This window comes from Ixodes scapularis, unplaced genomic scaffold, assembly GCF_016920785.2.
Source record: "Ixodes scapularis isolate PalLabHiFi unplaced genomic scaffold, ASM1692078v2 PGA_scaffold13__105_contigs__length_92229423, whole genome shotgun sequence".
Taxonomy (NCBI): Eukaryota; Metazoa; Arthropoda; class Arachnida; order Ixodida; family Ixodidae; genus Ixodes; species Ixodes scapularis.
Window position 1 is genome coordinate 1471215 of NW_024609839.1, and position 16292 is coordinate 1487506.

The 16292-nt window shown below is 46.8% G+C and overlaps 1 protein-coding gene across 3 annotated transcripts in view; it reads left to right on the top strand.

Moving 5' to 3' along the window:
* The window catches only part of LOC115318171 (kinetochore protein NDC80 homolog), a 69656-nt gene that overhangs the window by 13371 nt on the left and 39993 nt on the right, over positions 1 to 16292 (top strand). For 2 of the 3 annotated variants that reach the window (XM_040217306.3, XM_040217307.3), the window contains exons 2-3: positions 11394 to 11594; positions 14780 to 14888. In XM_040217306.3, coding sequence (XP_040073240.2) covers positions 11404 to 11594; positions 14780 to 14888 — 300 coding nt within the window. In that variant the 5' untranslated portion in view covers positions 11394 to 11403. The remainder of the gene's footprint in view (positions 1 to 11393; positions 11595 to 14779; positions 14889 to 16292) is intronic. The other variant, XM_040217308.3, reaches the window with a different exon arrangement.

The window sequence follows — 16292 nt, forward strand, 5'->3', positions numbered from 1 at the left end:
ATATATATATCTATGTTGTTTTTTTTTCGCTTAAATGGCAAAAAACTATAGTATTATGCAGTGGAATTGCCGTGGTCTTTTCCCTAATATTGATGACATAAATTTTTTTCTTGATGAGCTTCGACCTGTCGCTATATGCCTACAGGAGACTCATTTCAAGGACACACAAACAAATGTTCTACGTCGTCATCAGGTTTTTAGAAAGGACCGTGCATCCCATAGCAACTCCTCTGGTGGACTAGCTGTGGTTGTGCAGAGTGGTATTGCCTGTGCTTCTGTTCCTCTCACAACCTCTCCAGAAGCAGTGGCAGTTCGTATTCTTCTTGACCGCCTTATTACGCTTGTTTCACTTGCCACCAAATATTCCACTGCATTTACATGACCTGCATAGACTTGTAGCGCAGCTTCCGCAACCTTTTTTAATCTTGGGGGATTTTAACGCCCACCACCCCATGTGGGGTAGTGCTTGCCAAGACTCCCGTGGTGGTTTCATTGAAAGATTTTTATTGTCATCCGGCCTTTGCCTTTTAAATGGACATGATCCTACATTTTTTAGTGCAGCACATAATACTTTCACTTCCATCGATTTGTCTCTTTCATCCCCAACTTTACTTCCCTGTTTTTCTTGGAAGGTTTTTAGATAACCCTTTTGGGAGTGACCATTTTCCTGTCTTTTTAGAAAGTACTGTAGCACCTCCATCACTTTCAACACGTATCCCCTGGTGGAAATTAGACAAAGCTGACTGGGCTCTTTTTGCATTGGAAGCAGTGCTTGACCCAGCCGAACTTTTAGCTATGACTCCGGAAAATGCCACCTTGTACGTTACTGACCGTACCATAAATGCTGCTTCTGCCTCTATTCCACAAACATCTGAAAATCTTCCTAAGCGCTGCAAGCCTTGGTGGACCAAAGACTGTTCTGTTACGCTTAAACGTCAGAACAGGGCCTGGGGCACTTTCTGCCGCTACCCAACGGTCTGGAACAAGATCGAGTTTAAAAAATGTAAAGCAAAGGCTCGTTGGACAAGGAAACGAGCTAAGAAAAGCTCATGGATGAAATATGTTTCCAAGGTGAACAGTTTTGTCACTACTAAAGAGGTGTGGGACCGAATGAGGAAAATTCGGGGTAACTACCTCCCTTTTAGATCGCCTCTTTTTCCCTCGGCTTCGCCAACCATGAAAGACCAGGCAAATGTTCTTGCGGAACATTTTTGTGAAGCGTCTAGCTCATCTAATTATTCGGCAAAATTTAAGAAGTTCAAAGCTGTCGCAGAAAAGCAGCCAATTGCTATGTCAGGATCAGACACTCTTGTATACAACCAGCCTTTCACAATGTGCGAACTCGAGGTGGCCCTTGGGTCAAAAAAGCAGTCGGCACCTGGTCCTGACAAAATCCACTATGAAATGTTGCGGCACTTGTCTCCTGAATCTCTAGGCCATTTGTTAACCTTTTTCAATCATTTGTGGATGGCTTCTGCCTTTCCTCAGTGCTGGAAGCGGGCACATATAATTCCTCTCCTAAAACCCGGTAAAGACTCTACTCTACCAGCAAGTTATCGTCCCATTGCAATGACCAGTTACCGTTTAACTCTAGCGACGCTAAAACGGCTTGAATTAGTCGTGTCACAAATTTAGAGTTCACGACCACCGCTAGGGGCTGTTTCGCGGCCTGTGGTTGGCCCCGAGATGCTCGCCTATTCAAACCAATGTATGGCGAACGGCTCTGCGCTACTCTGCTCCGAAAGGTCCACCGACTTCCCGGCAGGGAGGAAGTGGCCGAGTGGGCTAACGCATCAGTTGGCTAACGCGTCTCAGCTCGGAGCGTGGAGCGAAAGCTTGCGCTGGGAACTTCGTGGGTTCGATCCCCGCCGCCCCCGCCCGTCTCGATCTGGATGAGTTTCGTACCGGCACGCGTTCGTGTAATCACTACTGCGTGATGCACGTTAAAAATCCCAGGTTAGCGGTTGTACCGCACTGGTTAAATTTCTCATCTACAGCTAAGGGACCGATTACCCGTTGAGGCGCATCTCCACCAAGGCTGTATAAACATAAAGAGCAAGCCAATTTTTTTTTTACTTCCCGGCGCCAGCGGCCAGCGCATGTCGAGGAGCGAGGCCCGGGTTCGGAGAGAGGGAAAGCGCGCCCAGACACGTTGAAAGAGTGAAAGAGAAAGTTACGATAACAAGCTTCAAAGCCATTCACACCTTCAAAATAACTTCACCTTTATTTCGCTTTATTAAATATATGACTCATATTTATTTAAAATAAAATAACAAGTGCCAACAGCCGCTGGGAATGCGGCAATCGGAAGCAGTTCGCCGGACCGGACAAACGTCATAAGTATACGCAGCGGGACGGAAGTAGCCGAGAGCTTCACCCCACTGGGGGCGCTGCGAGCGCTCCGGGCAGTTTCATTCTGCTTCAAGGGGAGGACGCTCACTCGAGGCTCAGCTAAAGCGCGCTCCTATCAGTTTGTGCTGAGCTTGAGTGAGCGTCCTCCCCTCGAAGCAGAATGGAATTGCCCGCAGCGCTCGCAGCGCCCCCGCCAGCCACCGCCTCGGCCACGCGCTCCCAGTTGGTCTTTCATATCGCCGGAGACTGTACTTTTGGCCAGTTCGGGCAGCAGCTAACACCTGAGCGGCGTTGTCAGTGTCCGTGTCAGCGGTGTCAGTATCCTGGTAAGTGTTGAGACCACTGATTTCTAATTGTCATAAAGACCAGTTCAGTGGTTGAGACCACGTTGAGGCCGTAATTAGCGCAGGCCTTGGGGAACAAAGCAGCTCGGTAAAGCGTTTTTGTTTGTGCGCGTGCGACTCACGGCTAGCACGGCCTCAAGCGGTAGGCCACGTTCGCTGCCGTAAAGTCGGTGAACCCCCCCCCCCCCCCCCCCCCCCCTTTTCTTCTTCTTTAGGTATGGTTTTAGAGGTTTGGGTATGCAAACGCATGTTCGCGTTCGGTTCCATGGATTCACAAGCCACCGTGACTGGCTTGACAGGCCTGTCACAGTGGCTCTCATTCCTCGTGGAGTCGTGATGTGCATTCGCGTTTCCTGCCCATACACCTCGAATTGACCATTTACCCCCGCCCCCCCCCCCCCCCCAAAAAAAAAAAAAAAAAAAGGTTGATTTGTTTTTGAGTTAGCGAGAAGGAAGAAACCGTAGCGGCCGTGTTACGATTGAACTTTGTCGTTTTCATTCAGCAACTGACAAGACGCGCAGCCTCACCTCTGGCCACGCTAGTGACATGTTCGGAGGGCTCATAGCTCACCACCAATCGCTTGCAGTCTTTTCTTGTAAATATTATGTAAATAGACCACCACTTAGCACTGGTGAAGAGGATGGACTTGAAATGATCGGGAACCAACCTGGCGGAGCACCTTAGCTTCTATCCATTTCGGTTGTCCCGCGAATCTCTTAATAAAGGCGGCTTGTGAATTTGCAGCCTTCTTCACCTTCCTTACCCCGCAGACATCAATTCTGCTGGTGTTTTCCCAGTTGTTGAGCTTGTTGTATGATGCTTAAACAAGAACCGTGCCAAGCTCAACAACTGAGAAACACCAGCAGAGTTGATGTTTGGAAGCATCTGCGGGGTAAGGAAGGTAGAAGGCTGCAAAGATGCTAAGTTGAGCAATTCACAAGCCGTCTTTATTAAGGGTTTCGCGGGATAACCGAAATGAATAGAAGCTAAGGTGCTCCACCAGGTTGGTTCCCAATCATTTGAAGTAACAACTTCAGATGGAAGAATACAAAGAAGGCACATCAACGACATGCGAAGTCGGTTAGCCCAACATTCGGAACAATGCAGTTCAACATCGTCTTTCAAGTTATCCAGTTTTCGACTCGGATCCCGATGGGAAAAAAGATGTATGTGCTCCAGGCCAGGCATCTTCAGAGACGAAATCCTCTACGGCGAACATTTCTGGTGCGTTTTCCCTTCCAGAGCCTTCACCCATCATCAGGGGGCTCTGCAATGCCGAATACTTAACCGACATCATAAAGTGCTCCTGAACTATCCTCCTCGTCTGTTCCGGCTCCTCTGCCCAGAACACACCCCAAGTAAAGAAACTAATTAGTTTTATCGGGGCAAGTGTTACGATGGGACTTCATCGTCTTCATTTAGTAACTGCCAAGACGCGCGGCCTCAGCTCGCTCCAAAAACACACATGTGAGCCCAAAGCGTTTTCCATCCACAGTGGCCAGCTCTCAATGTGTTCGGGTGCTTGCAAATGTCTGTAGGTCCCGAAAGTCGTGAGTACAAACCTGTTTGTCGCCATTGGTTTATGAGCCTGCTCCCAAGTGACTTGCTGAATGCAAAAACGCTCAAAACCAATAGCAGAGGCTGGCAATGAGCAAGATAATTGCGATAGTTAATACTTTTAGGAAAATACATTAACAATGACCGGAACAAGCTCACACACCAGTGTGCATGACGTCAAACGTCCGGTCTAGTGCATAGGAAATGCACAGCCTCCGATTTTGTTTAATTTTGAATATTTCGATCACTACCTCAGAATTGAGCTCTGAAAAAAAATGGCAAAATCGGCAAAACTATGTTCGCGTGCCCAATTTCAAGTATGTACGTTTGGAATTGAAATTTTCCAAGGCCTGCCAAATGTTTTGATTCTTACGTCCACACCCTCTTTACAGCTTGCAAGGGTCGCCATTGCTGGGTACTGACGATTATTTCTACTTACTGGCTTCTTTGAATTACAACTTCTGTGTAGTGAAACTTGCACACCGAACGCTGGCGGCGCACACAAAACTGGCATGGCCGCGAATGACGTGACATGCAAGTTATGTATATCCACTTTTAATATATTTAGGTTGCATTTCTATTATACATTCTTCCGGTCTTTCACATTGCTGAAAGGCGTTTACAATGCCGCCTTTATGGTCGCACCTTGCAGGCGCTACCATGAAGGCCATGTTAGATCGGTCTGTCCGAGTACCTTGAATTTCTGTCATCCTCAATTCATTTGTCATTGAGGGCCTATAACTTGTGGCCTTCTAGTTTGGATACAACCTTGTCAGGTGCAGTGTTCGGAAACCTGCTTGGTTGCAGCATAACCTGGCATTTCCACTTTGTGTTATGTTAATGCTGCTGCCTTCTGTAGAGGGTGTCTGTTGAGGTAGTCGATTATTTGTTAGTTCTTTTCGATTGGGCCACATATTTTTCTGGTTGTCAGTAACTCCCGGGAACCAAATGAAATCATACTGCTGCCTTGATCTTACAAAATAAGATGGTACAAAAAACTGAGGCACAAGAAACGGGAAAGGCACAGACAAAGTGCTGTATCTGTGCCTTTTTGTTGTACCTGAATTTTTTGTTTTTGCGCTGTTTTACCTTGTAAGATGATCACCCAACTCTCCCAACCCTCTGCCTTACCTTGAGTGTCTCGTCACTTACCATAGGCCCCGCAGGGGGCACCTGTGAAAGCAGGTGTTTGGAGAGTGGCGTCTCCACGTACCCCGAGCCCCGCAGGGGGCGCCTGCACCTTAGGTGCTAGGTGCTTGGTGAGTAGCGTCACCACGGACCCCAGCCACGTGGGCCACCATACCCGCACGCAGGGGGCACCTACTTTAGTAGGTGCTTGGTGAGTGGCGTCACTACGAACCCCGAGCCATGTGGGTTCGCCCACCCACGTCTGGCTGTGCGTGGCGTACCCGTGTCCGGGGAAAAGGGGACCCTGGTGGTTGAGCTGAGCCCGGGGTATGTTTGGACCCTTCGGGGCCCCCCGGGCGAGGCAATACACCGCTTCGGCCTCTGCTTCTCGTAGACTGGTGTCCTGGCTTGGCCCGACCAGGATGATTCAGTCAGTCGCCTCTTCTACCCTCTTCTTCCTTCTTTCACTTTTCCTCCCACCTCTTTCTCTTTTCTTCTACATTCTCTTCCTTCCTTTTTCACCTTCTTAGGCGGCAAGGGCCAACCTTGAGTGGAAACAGGACCTGTCCCTGCAACCACACTAGGGTATAGTGCCCGGGCAGCACTGGTAGTGTAATTGTGTCAGCCAAGCCTTTCTTGCTATGGCACATTACCTACCCCCTTGTTGGGCTCCGTGGTGGGTGGTGCACCCGGGCACTGAACTTTCTTTCCCATCTTTATGGGTCTGCAAAACAAAACTTTCCTCGATCGGGCTCCGAAAAGAGTCCGCACCGAAGCACGTACACTTGAAGTTCCATTAGTAGCTACTCCGCAGTATCCAAAGTTTTTGGTGCTGCACTCAGAGACTGAGAAACCACTAAGTAAACTGTCCCCTTTTCTTGTCGCAAAAACTCTAGAGGGTGTTGTGGGAAAGACCTTTCAGGCTAAGAAGATGATATCAGGTGACCTTCTCGTAGAGGTTCACACCAAGATCCAGAGTGATGCTCTACTAGCATTGAACTCAATCTCTGATTACAAAGTCACCGTAACCCCCCACTGCACACTAAATACAGTACAAGGCGTAATTTCTGAAGACGACTTATTAGAAACTCCAGAAATGGAAATCGTAGAGGGCCTCTCCAGCCAGGGTGTGATCGCCGCACGGCGCATCACACTTCGACGCGACGGCGTGGAACACAAAACAAAACACATCGTACTGACCTTTGCAATGACCACCCTTCCACAAGCTGTCAAGGCAGGTTACCTGCATTGCCGCGTTCGGCCATACGTACCGAACCCGCTGCGCTGCTTCAAGTGCCAGCGGTTCGGCCACGGCTCACGGAGCTGCCGCGGATCTGACACGTGTGCGAGGTGCTCTAGCAAAGAGCATCTCGCAGATCACTGTGAGAACGAACCAAAGTGCACCAATTGCGAAGGGAAGCACGCTGCATATTCTCGGTCTTGTTCTCTCTGGAAGCAAAAAAAAGAAATACTTACATTGAAAGTCCAAGAGAACATTCCATACCATGAGGCAAAGAAGCGTGTCTTGTTTGCCTCACGTGGTTCATATGCAGAGGCTGTGCACAGGGGACCTGCACGGCCGATGGTGTCCACGGGGACGCAGACATCTTCTGATGACCTGCGTGTCCCGTCGGGGTCCCCCTCCACCTCGGGAGTGGTGCGGCAAACACCACCTCGGAGCACTAGGAAAGATGTGGGCGTGCCCACACCCAGTAAAGAGCAAGGCTTGGCGACCCTTGCTCCTCGCACTGCTCTGCCCCCCAAAGGACGGGGTATGGCACCCCGCCCTTCTGGTACCCAGACGATCCCTGGCCTGCCAACCAAGCCAGCGACATCCAAGGGTCAGCCATTGGCGACAACCACCGACGAGCCAATGGATCAAAGTGGGCTCAAGTCCGACGAGGACAGGTCCATGTCAGGGTCGGAGTGTTCCCTTCCCGGCACTGGTGGATCCACCAGTGAGCAGAAGGGTGCCACTAAAAAGAAAAACACACCTCGTATAAAGATTGATTTTAAGACCTGAAAATATATTCCTTGTCTGTATTTGATCTTTTCTTCATTTTTACGTTTTTAGCTTTTTAGATTTCACTCTTTTAAATTATGGCCTGCTTTATGCAATGAAACTGCAGAGGTCTTTTTTGTAATTTAGATGATGTGAAGCTCTTGTTGCAGAGGCATGAACCCTCTGCATTTTGCCTCCAAGAGACTTACCTCAAACCACCCAACAGCAACTTTCTTAGATCATATCAAGTCTACAGGAAGGACCGCGTGACTGCCTCTGGCGCTGCCGGTGGAGTTGCTATTGTCGTAGACAATGGCACTCCTGCATATGAGGTCCCCCTTGACACGCCCCTGGAGGCCGTTGCGGTGAGGTTACTACAGCAACGCCGTATTACAATTTGCTCCATTTACATCCCCCCTTCATTTGCCCTGGAGCTCGCCCAACTTGAAACTTTAGTCGATCAGCTCCCTGAACCTTTTATTTTAATGGGCGACTTTAATGCACACAATCCCCTCTGGGGTAGTGTCCGAACTGACACTCGAGGGGCTGTTGTGGCGCGGTTTTTATCTCTCGGAGAAGTATGTGTACTAAATACAGGCGAACCAACATATTTCAGTTCTGCTAATCACTCCTTTTCTTGCATTGACCTCACTATTTGTTCCGCTGCACTTTTTACAGATTTTATTTGGAATGTATTGGATAACCCTTATGGAAGCGACCATTTTCCGGTGAATCTTACTGCCTTAGAAGTCCTGCCCAGGCTGCCTTGTCGTTCCCCCTGTTGGAAGATCTCTTCAGGAGATTGGAACCTTTTTCAGTCAAATATCCCCTCTTCCCTGGATCTTTCGCAAGCGGCCTCCGTGGACGAAAAAAATGCTCTCATAACAACAGCAATTGTTGAGGCAGCCCGTCTGTCCATCCCACAGACATCCGGCAAGCTGCCGAGACGTCCTAAACCGTGGTGGGATAATGAGTGTAAAGAATCCCGAAACCGCAAAAACTGTTCTTGGGCAAGATTTAGGAGGTATCCCACTTCCATAAACCTCCTGGCATTTAAGCAATTACGTGCAAAAGCCCGCTATATTAGGAAACGGGCGAAAAAGAGATCCTTTTGCTCATATGCATCTTCTATTAATAGTTTCACACCAGCGAAGATTGTCTGGGACAGAGTAAATAGAATGGATGGTGACTACCATCCTTTCTCAATCCCCTTGCTGTTAGACGAGAAGGGAGAAGCATTTTCATCATTATATGAACAAGCCAACACACTGGGTAGACACTTTGCACAAGTCTCTAGTTCTGAAAACTACACTGCAGAGTTTCTGCTGTTTAAGTTCAAGCGCGAGAGAATTCCAATTCGTAGGTCAGAAGATTGCACTGAAAAATATAATTGTCCTTTTTCCCTCGTCGAGCTTCGTCGAGCCCTTGCTGCTGCAAAGCCTACATCCCCTGGGCTTGATGCAATTCACCCTAGCATGCTTTCTCATCTACCTGAAACATTTCTAGTCATTCTCCTCCAGTTTTTTAACATCATCTGGGCTAAAGGAAAGTTTCCTAGCACCTGGAAACAGGCTATTGTTATCCCCATCTTAAAACAAGGAAAGGACAGAAGTAAAGCCACGAGCTACAGGCCAATTTCCCTTAGTAGCTGTTTGGGAAAAACTTTTGAGCGGCTGGTTAACAACAGGCTAATCTACATACTAGAAGAAAAGAATTTACTAAGCAATTTCCAGTGTGGTTTCCGCACTTCCAGGTCTACTGTTGACCACCTTGTACGTCTTGAGACGACGGTCCGCGAGGCTTTCATAAATAGGCAATTTTGTCTGTCTGTATTTTTCGACCTTGAAAAAGCTTACGACACCGCCTGGCGATACGGCATACTCCAGGACCTTATGTCGATGAACATAAAAGGGAGAATGTTCAACTGCATTGCTGACTTTCTGCAGGATCGTAGCTTTCAGGTACGCCTGGGAGCTACAATCTCCGACCCTTTCCCCCAGGAGAATGGCGTGCCGCAGGGCTGTGTCTTAAGCGTCACTTTGTTTATTATAAAGATAAATTCTCTATCTCAAGTAATTCCGCCCACAATCACTCATTCTCTTTACGTCGACGATGTCCAGATTTGTTTTTCTTCATGTAACTTAGCCATCTGTGAGCGACAAGTTCAACTTACAGTAAACAGGATGAGTAAGTGGGCTGACCAGAATGGCTTCCGGTTTTCTGCCGCGAAGACTGTGGCTGTTTGTTTTTCTCAAAAACGAGGAATGTCTCCGGAGCCATCATTGTATATTAAATGTACACCCATTCCGGTTAAATCGGAGCATAAGTTTTTAGGCCTAATATTCGATAGTAAATTAACTTTTGGCTCACCTATAAAGGAACTAAGATTAAAATGTCAGCGAAAGTCGAATCTTCTTAAGGTCCTTGCACACCGTTCTTGGGGTTCCGACCGTGTCTGCCTTTTGCGAATCTACAGGGCCTGTGTTTGCTCAGTTTTGGATTCTGGAAGTATTGTTTATGGTTCTGCCAAACCCTCTACACTTAAAATGTTAGACCCAATTCATCACCAGGGAATCAGACTGGCAACCGGAGCCTTTCGAACATCCCCCGTGCCCAGCTTGTATGCCGAGTCAAGTGAGTGGTCGCTTGACAAACGTAGATTTTATCTTAGCATGCAGTACTATTTAAGACTCCGTACTCTTCCACAGCACCCAAATTTTTCTTTGATTGAAAGCATAAAATATGAGCAGGCCTTTCAAAACAAGCCATCCGTAACGCGTCCCTTTGCACTTCGTGTGAATGATGCTGCAGCGACTTATAGTTTTGACATATCTTCTTCTGTCATGGAAACTGAACAAAGACTTGCTCCTTGGGATGACCTTACTATAACATGCGACCTCTCTTTGACAAAATACAACAAGAAAGTGTCCACCGCTAGTGTTATAAAACAAGAATTTTTTGAGATTGCTAGTCGTTACGAGACGGACAAAAGCTTTTTTACTGATGCGACGAAAGGTGCTGGCTATGCTGGCTGCGTACCAACGTGTTATTCGAATTAACGCGAATGCATCTGTGTTTACAGCTGAGCTTCATGGACTCCTAGTGATTGTAGATGAAATAATCAAACAAAAATACAGATTATCTGTGATATTTACAGACTCGCTCAGTTCCCTTCTTGCCCTTAACTCTGCAAGATCCTGGAAGCATCCCCTGGTTTGTCTGCTTCGTGTTAAATTAATGAATGCGATAAAGCAAAACATCACTATTCACTTTTGCTGGGTTCCTAGCCATATAGGAATACACGGCAATGAGGAAGCCGACCGAGCCGCAGGTGCATGTGTAAACAGGTCCATTGAAATTCACACCCTCCCAGTGACAGACTATAGAACCACACTACGAAATAAAATCAAAGATTCTTGGCAATAGAGTGGGACTCTGACCCTCACAATAAGCTATATAAAGTTAAACCTGTTTTGAGTGAATGGCGCAGCGCCAGACATCGAGAAAGGTTCTATGAGGTCATCTTATGTCGACTGAGGATAGGCCACACACACCTGACTGACAGCTACCTTCTAAGAAACGACGACCCACCGATGTGTGACTACTGCTCAGAAACTTTAAGTGTACTTCACATCCTTTTGGTGTGCCCACAATTTGATAACGAACGTCGCTCTTGCTTTTCAATCTTTTTCAGAAAACAAATCCCTTTCCACTTGGCACTTTTGCTTGGAGACGAGCCTGTTACTCCGTACAGACAAGTTTTTAACTTTTTAGAAAAGTTTAATATTTTACATCGACTTTAAACTACAGTTTTGTTTAAGTGATATTTGATATTTTGACCCGCTGCAATAATAAACTTTTAGCGTTGTGATATTTCCTTACCCAGTGTTTGGTGCACTATGGCCTATGTTGCTGCTGCGCCAGAAAACTCTAAATTCATTCATTCATTCATTCACTTACCATAGGGGGACGCCTCTTCCTTCAAAGTATGCGTGCTGTTGCTTTGCAGAGAGTGCAGGATGAACCAAAAGTCTGGGTTTGGTTTACGCGGCAGGCGCAGCAGATCCGCAAATGCCTTGCTACCTCGCTCATTCATACCAAGGCGATCATCGTCTTTTGGGGATCTCCAACCCTCCGGTGGCGCTTCCCTAGCGCCGGGCCCAGGAAGTAGGCACTATAATTTGCGTGGGAACCGTGGCACCATCGGGAGGTACATCGAAACTTTGTCCTTTCATAAATGTTCCTCTACTAATTTGTGCCAGGACAGTACTGAAACCACAGGGTTGATTGGAGCATCAGTGTGACAGTGCATTGCCAGCATGTTTTCTTGTGGGCCACTTTTGCTTGCATTGTCATGCCACAGAGTCATTGCTTTACAGTACAGTTGGGGGATTCTTTCTAGCTCGCAGCTCTGCTTATGGACATTACTTAGTCGAGGGAAAGCCCCTCCCCCCCCCCTTGCAGCTACACCACTGATACAAAGGGAACAAACGAAATAAGCCGACAGATTAAAAGACAAACAAGAATCTACAACAGTAAAACAATCTTCACCTGGAACGTCGAATTTGACATATTTCCCTTCGACAAGTTGCCCTTTCCCTCCTTGATAGACATTTTTCAGTTCGACGAGTTCACTTTCGAATTGGTTTTTAACAAGTTGGCTGGATCTCAAGAAGAAATACAAGCTGTGCAGGTTTCCTAATTTTGGGAAATGTTTTTGGGCAGATTTTTTCATTATGCCTTCATATAAAAAGATCAAGTGTGCAGAGTATGACACTTAGCATGAACAAGCCATCTGTAGTTTCTTCTGTGTTTCCACCCCAAATGAAATGCTCTCCTTCGAATTGTGAAAAGTGCTCACCTGGGGCACTATCTTGGGTGCCCCAAACGTTGGCTTTCATGTTGTCTGATTGTACACGGCCGCTTTGGAACGGCACTTTCATTATATAAAGTAGTGGTTCTCAAATGGGGCTTCGCAGAACCTTTGGGGTCCATGAAGGCATTCCAGGAGTCCGCAAAGCCCTGCCTTATCACTCAAGCCCCGCAATAAAGGTTGGCTTTTTTTCAGATTGAGAAGAAACATTGCAATTTTCGGGGAGTTTTCTCGTGTGTACGTCAATGAGAGAAGTCTGCTTCACACTAGCCCATAGTTATATACATTTATTAAATCATATCATAATTAACCTATACCTTTAACTTCCCCTCACCACGAACGGGGTCCTCCTTCATCTCCGTCGATCCACATGGGGTTTGCAAAACATCAGTGGTCGAGAACCACTGATATAAAGATGCAGTTGCACGTGACTCAGCGGCACACACAATGTCCGAAGGTTGAAGATGCTTCCTGCCCATTGGACTTGAGTGTAAAACCTACATTTGACGGACACTGAGTGAAAAAAAATATGTCCCACCCCAAACCCAGACCTCCGCATGGCCACTTCCACGCAAGTGCTGTAGTCAAATTTGGCACGTGACCCCTTTTCTACTAATGAGGAATTGGCAGCGAAAGGAAAGGGAAGGCGATACTCCAAGTTACTCCATGGTGGTCGACCCCTAAACACCTCCTTTTTGATGCTTGAAGCGTATGCTCCGATTTGATTGTTCTTTGAATGCATTTTATAGAATCTGTCCCCTCAAAAAACATTTAGTTTTTAATGTGAAAGCATTAACTGGTGTCATGGAGCGGGCCGACGTTATCGGCTTTGAAACCACGCCAAACGGCACCTTAAATCCTTTCTCCAAGTGAAGCCAGCTCCCAGCTATGAAACCATGTGAAAAGCCTAAACTACGGCACCTTGTTTCCCGATCTCAAAGGAGAAAAGTAAGGCAGACGGATTTTGGCTTCAGTCCCATTGGCTGGTGTGCGTCGATAAGGCCCCATTGGCCGCTGCGTGTCAGTTTCAGCTGCCGCTACCCCACGGTGCTGCGTGTCCGCGGGGCAGCGGCTCCACAGCTCCACGCCCGAGGACAGCGCGCGCGCGCGACCGTCGACAAAAGAAGGGAGCGGAAGAGCGGCGTGCATGCTTTCGCATTTACAACTCATTAGAAGTGCTTAGGTGTACCTCAAGCCTTTTTTGTTTGTTTCCTATTGAAAAAAAAAAATTGCGTTACCGAATGCTCAATATTTGCCCAGATGTACCTAGCGCTGTCAAACTTGACCAGATGCAAAAGTTTCAGAACTATCTGTTATTTTAATATAAAGCTTAGGCATTATTTTAAAACTTTAAATTGGAAAATGGGGCACTTTAGAAGTTTGGTGCACTTTTCAAACTAAAAGGTGTCTGAAATACCCAGACTCAATCCGAAATAAGCCATCAAATTCTGTTCTTGCGCAAGGCAATCTAAACTTTTCATAATTGCTGTATTTTACAGGTCAGTTTTATCATGCAAAATTACAGTGTAGCTCCCTTGCTGTAAAAAAAAATGGGCCAATGAATTTGCCAAAATGAACGGGAACACAGACGACAGAGTCGAGTGGCGGGGCACATATGGCGCACTTATTGACATATGGCATTGGGAGCAGCACTGGAAGGTTTAGCCCGCCGGCGAAAGAAAGGAGACAACATGCAGACGAAATCCATTAACAGCAAGAGCGCTGTTGTCGCTCTCAATATCCAGCCGCATTTTTTAAAATTTTTTGTTACTTCTACTTTTGCTGTTAATGTCCGCATTTAACCAAAGGTACATTACAAAAATATTATGTTCAGCTTGATAGACCACGGTCGTCGTGAGCAGATAAGGAGGTAGCGTCATCTATCAATACGTGCACCAAACGCACCCCGCTACACGACTTGGTTGTTTGCATTGCTGTCCTCCGTTGACCCTGGCAAGATTTTTGCCCTATATTTTACAGGAAGGGGGCTACGCTTATTAATTTTACAAGGTAAAACCGACCTGTGATATATACCTTTGACAAAAAGTTTCGATTGCTAGATGCAGGTGCCAATTTTTATGGCCCATTTTAGATTGAGTCTGGGTATTTCAAACACTTTATAACCCGTGGTTCTCAGCCACTGATGTTTCAAAGACCCCTTGTGGATGGGGGGAGATAATGGAGAACCCCGTTCGTGGTGAGGGGAAGGGAAAGATATAGGTTAATTGTGATTGTGAGTTAATAAATGGATAAAACTGAGGGCTAGTGTGAAATAGACTTTTCTTATTGACATATACACGAGAAAACTCGCCCGAAAATCTGAACATTTCTTCTCAATCTGAGAAAAGAACTTTTATTGCTGGGCTTGACTGATGAGGCTGTGCTTCGCAGACCCCTAGTATGCCTTCGCGGATTGCAAAGGGTCCACGGCCCCATTTGAGAAACACTGCCCTATACTATAGATGTAATACTTGTCTTAATCACAAACTTTGACCTTCACAATTTCACAATTTTTTTGTCAGCGCGGCTTCGAGTGGCCGCTTCAGTCGTGGTCCCCGGAAGAGCGTGAAAGATGAGAGGCCACTTGCAGACAAAACTTACCAGGCAGAGTGTGCAGCGAAGCTCTCCGAGGTAAGAATTTTAATGCAGCATTCTGTCATGGAAGTTTGGGTGGTTAATGGGGTTTGAGCGCACATACCTGGTGGAAACAATTTTCCTAATCAGCCACTATTCGAATTTGGCAGGATTCATACCTTTTTGTTCTGAGAGCAAAGTTTGAGAGAAGGAAAGCACGGGAATGGTCGACTCTTGCACGCATCAAGATTTCTTCATCCTAATCAGGTGGAGCATACATCTGGTTTAGTACAGGTTGTCGTGATTTTAGATTTGTTGGCACTAGGTAATTCCTCATCTTTAACTGAAAATTGTGATTGGAAATTCTAGTGGCATCCTAGACCAGGGGTTCTTGATCTTGAGGAATGCCTATCTGTTTTGAATGACTCTACCAAGCAGCTCCTCCTTCCTTTGGCATCTTTAGGCAGTGCAGGAGCCTACAGACTTTGATAACAGTAGTGCACACACTGGGGACTGTTTGGCTCATAGTTGTACCTTATTGCATGGCTCAGGAACACTAAAATACTGCCTAAATTGGGTAAACACTTTATTTAGGGCAAGTTGTAATCGAGAATTTGGGGTGCTCCCGGGGTGCACATTGGGGCACCCATAGGTTAATCCAGTTCAGAAAGTTCTTTAGGCCTACATTTGGTGTCTACAGGGAGTGTCTAGTACACTGCGTTTTGACGGGCCAAGTTCAGGCGAGCCTTTTATTTTTGGCGTCAATTCTTGGCTTTTGAGACACTTTTCGTTACCAATAGATCAAAGGAGGCAAGAAAACTGAACGTTCCCTTCCGACAGCCGGGCTTCCCGTTGATGTCTAGGGTTGAGGTTCTATGGCACGCGTTGTTGTTATCCAAACAACTGCTGTACCTATTCTCGGTGTCATCTCTTCTCTTGAGGCATCCTGCTTGTGAAATCCACCGAAGAGGGTAAGAAAAAGCATCAAGTAGCTTACTGTTCTGTACAAACAGTTGCTTGCTTCTCCACAGTGTGACGATTTTAACCTAGCTTATATTATGCTGGCAGCCCACACACGAAAGTCATAAACACTCCCAGAGAGCTCTGGGAGTGTTGAATTGGTCTGGAGCAACATTATGTAATGTTGCACTTTTTCACAAGGCCATCACTGGAGGACCCCCGCAGCACCACCTAGCTAACGTCTTGGTGCAAGTCCTTGCACCATCTTGACAATGCTGGTGCATTGCAGTACCAAGATACCTGCTGCTTTGCCACATTCTTTAGTTGGACTTTGGCATATTTGCCGCTTGGGACAGGTTGTGGGATCTACTAACTATAATGTAATGGGCAAGCTTCGTCTGTTAGGTGCCTCAAATGGGAAGGACAGCCATATCAAAGTTGGACTGCCGAACTTCGGGCGGCCCATCCAAGTGTTGCAACCAGCAAGGATTGTGCAGGAAC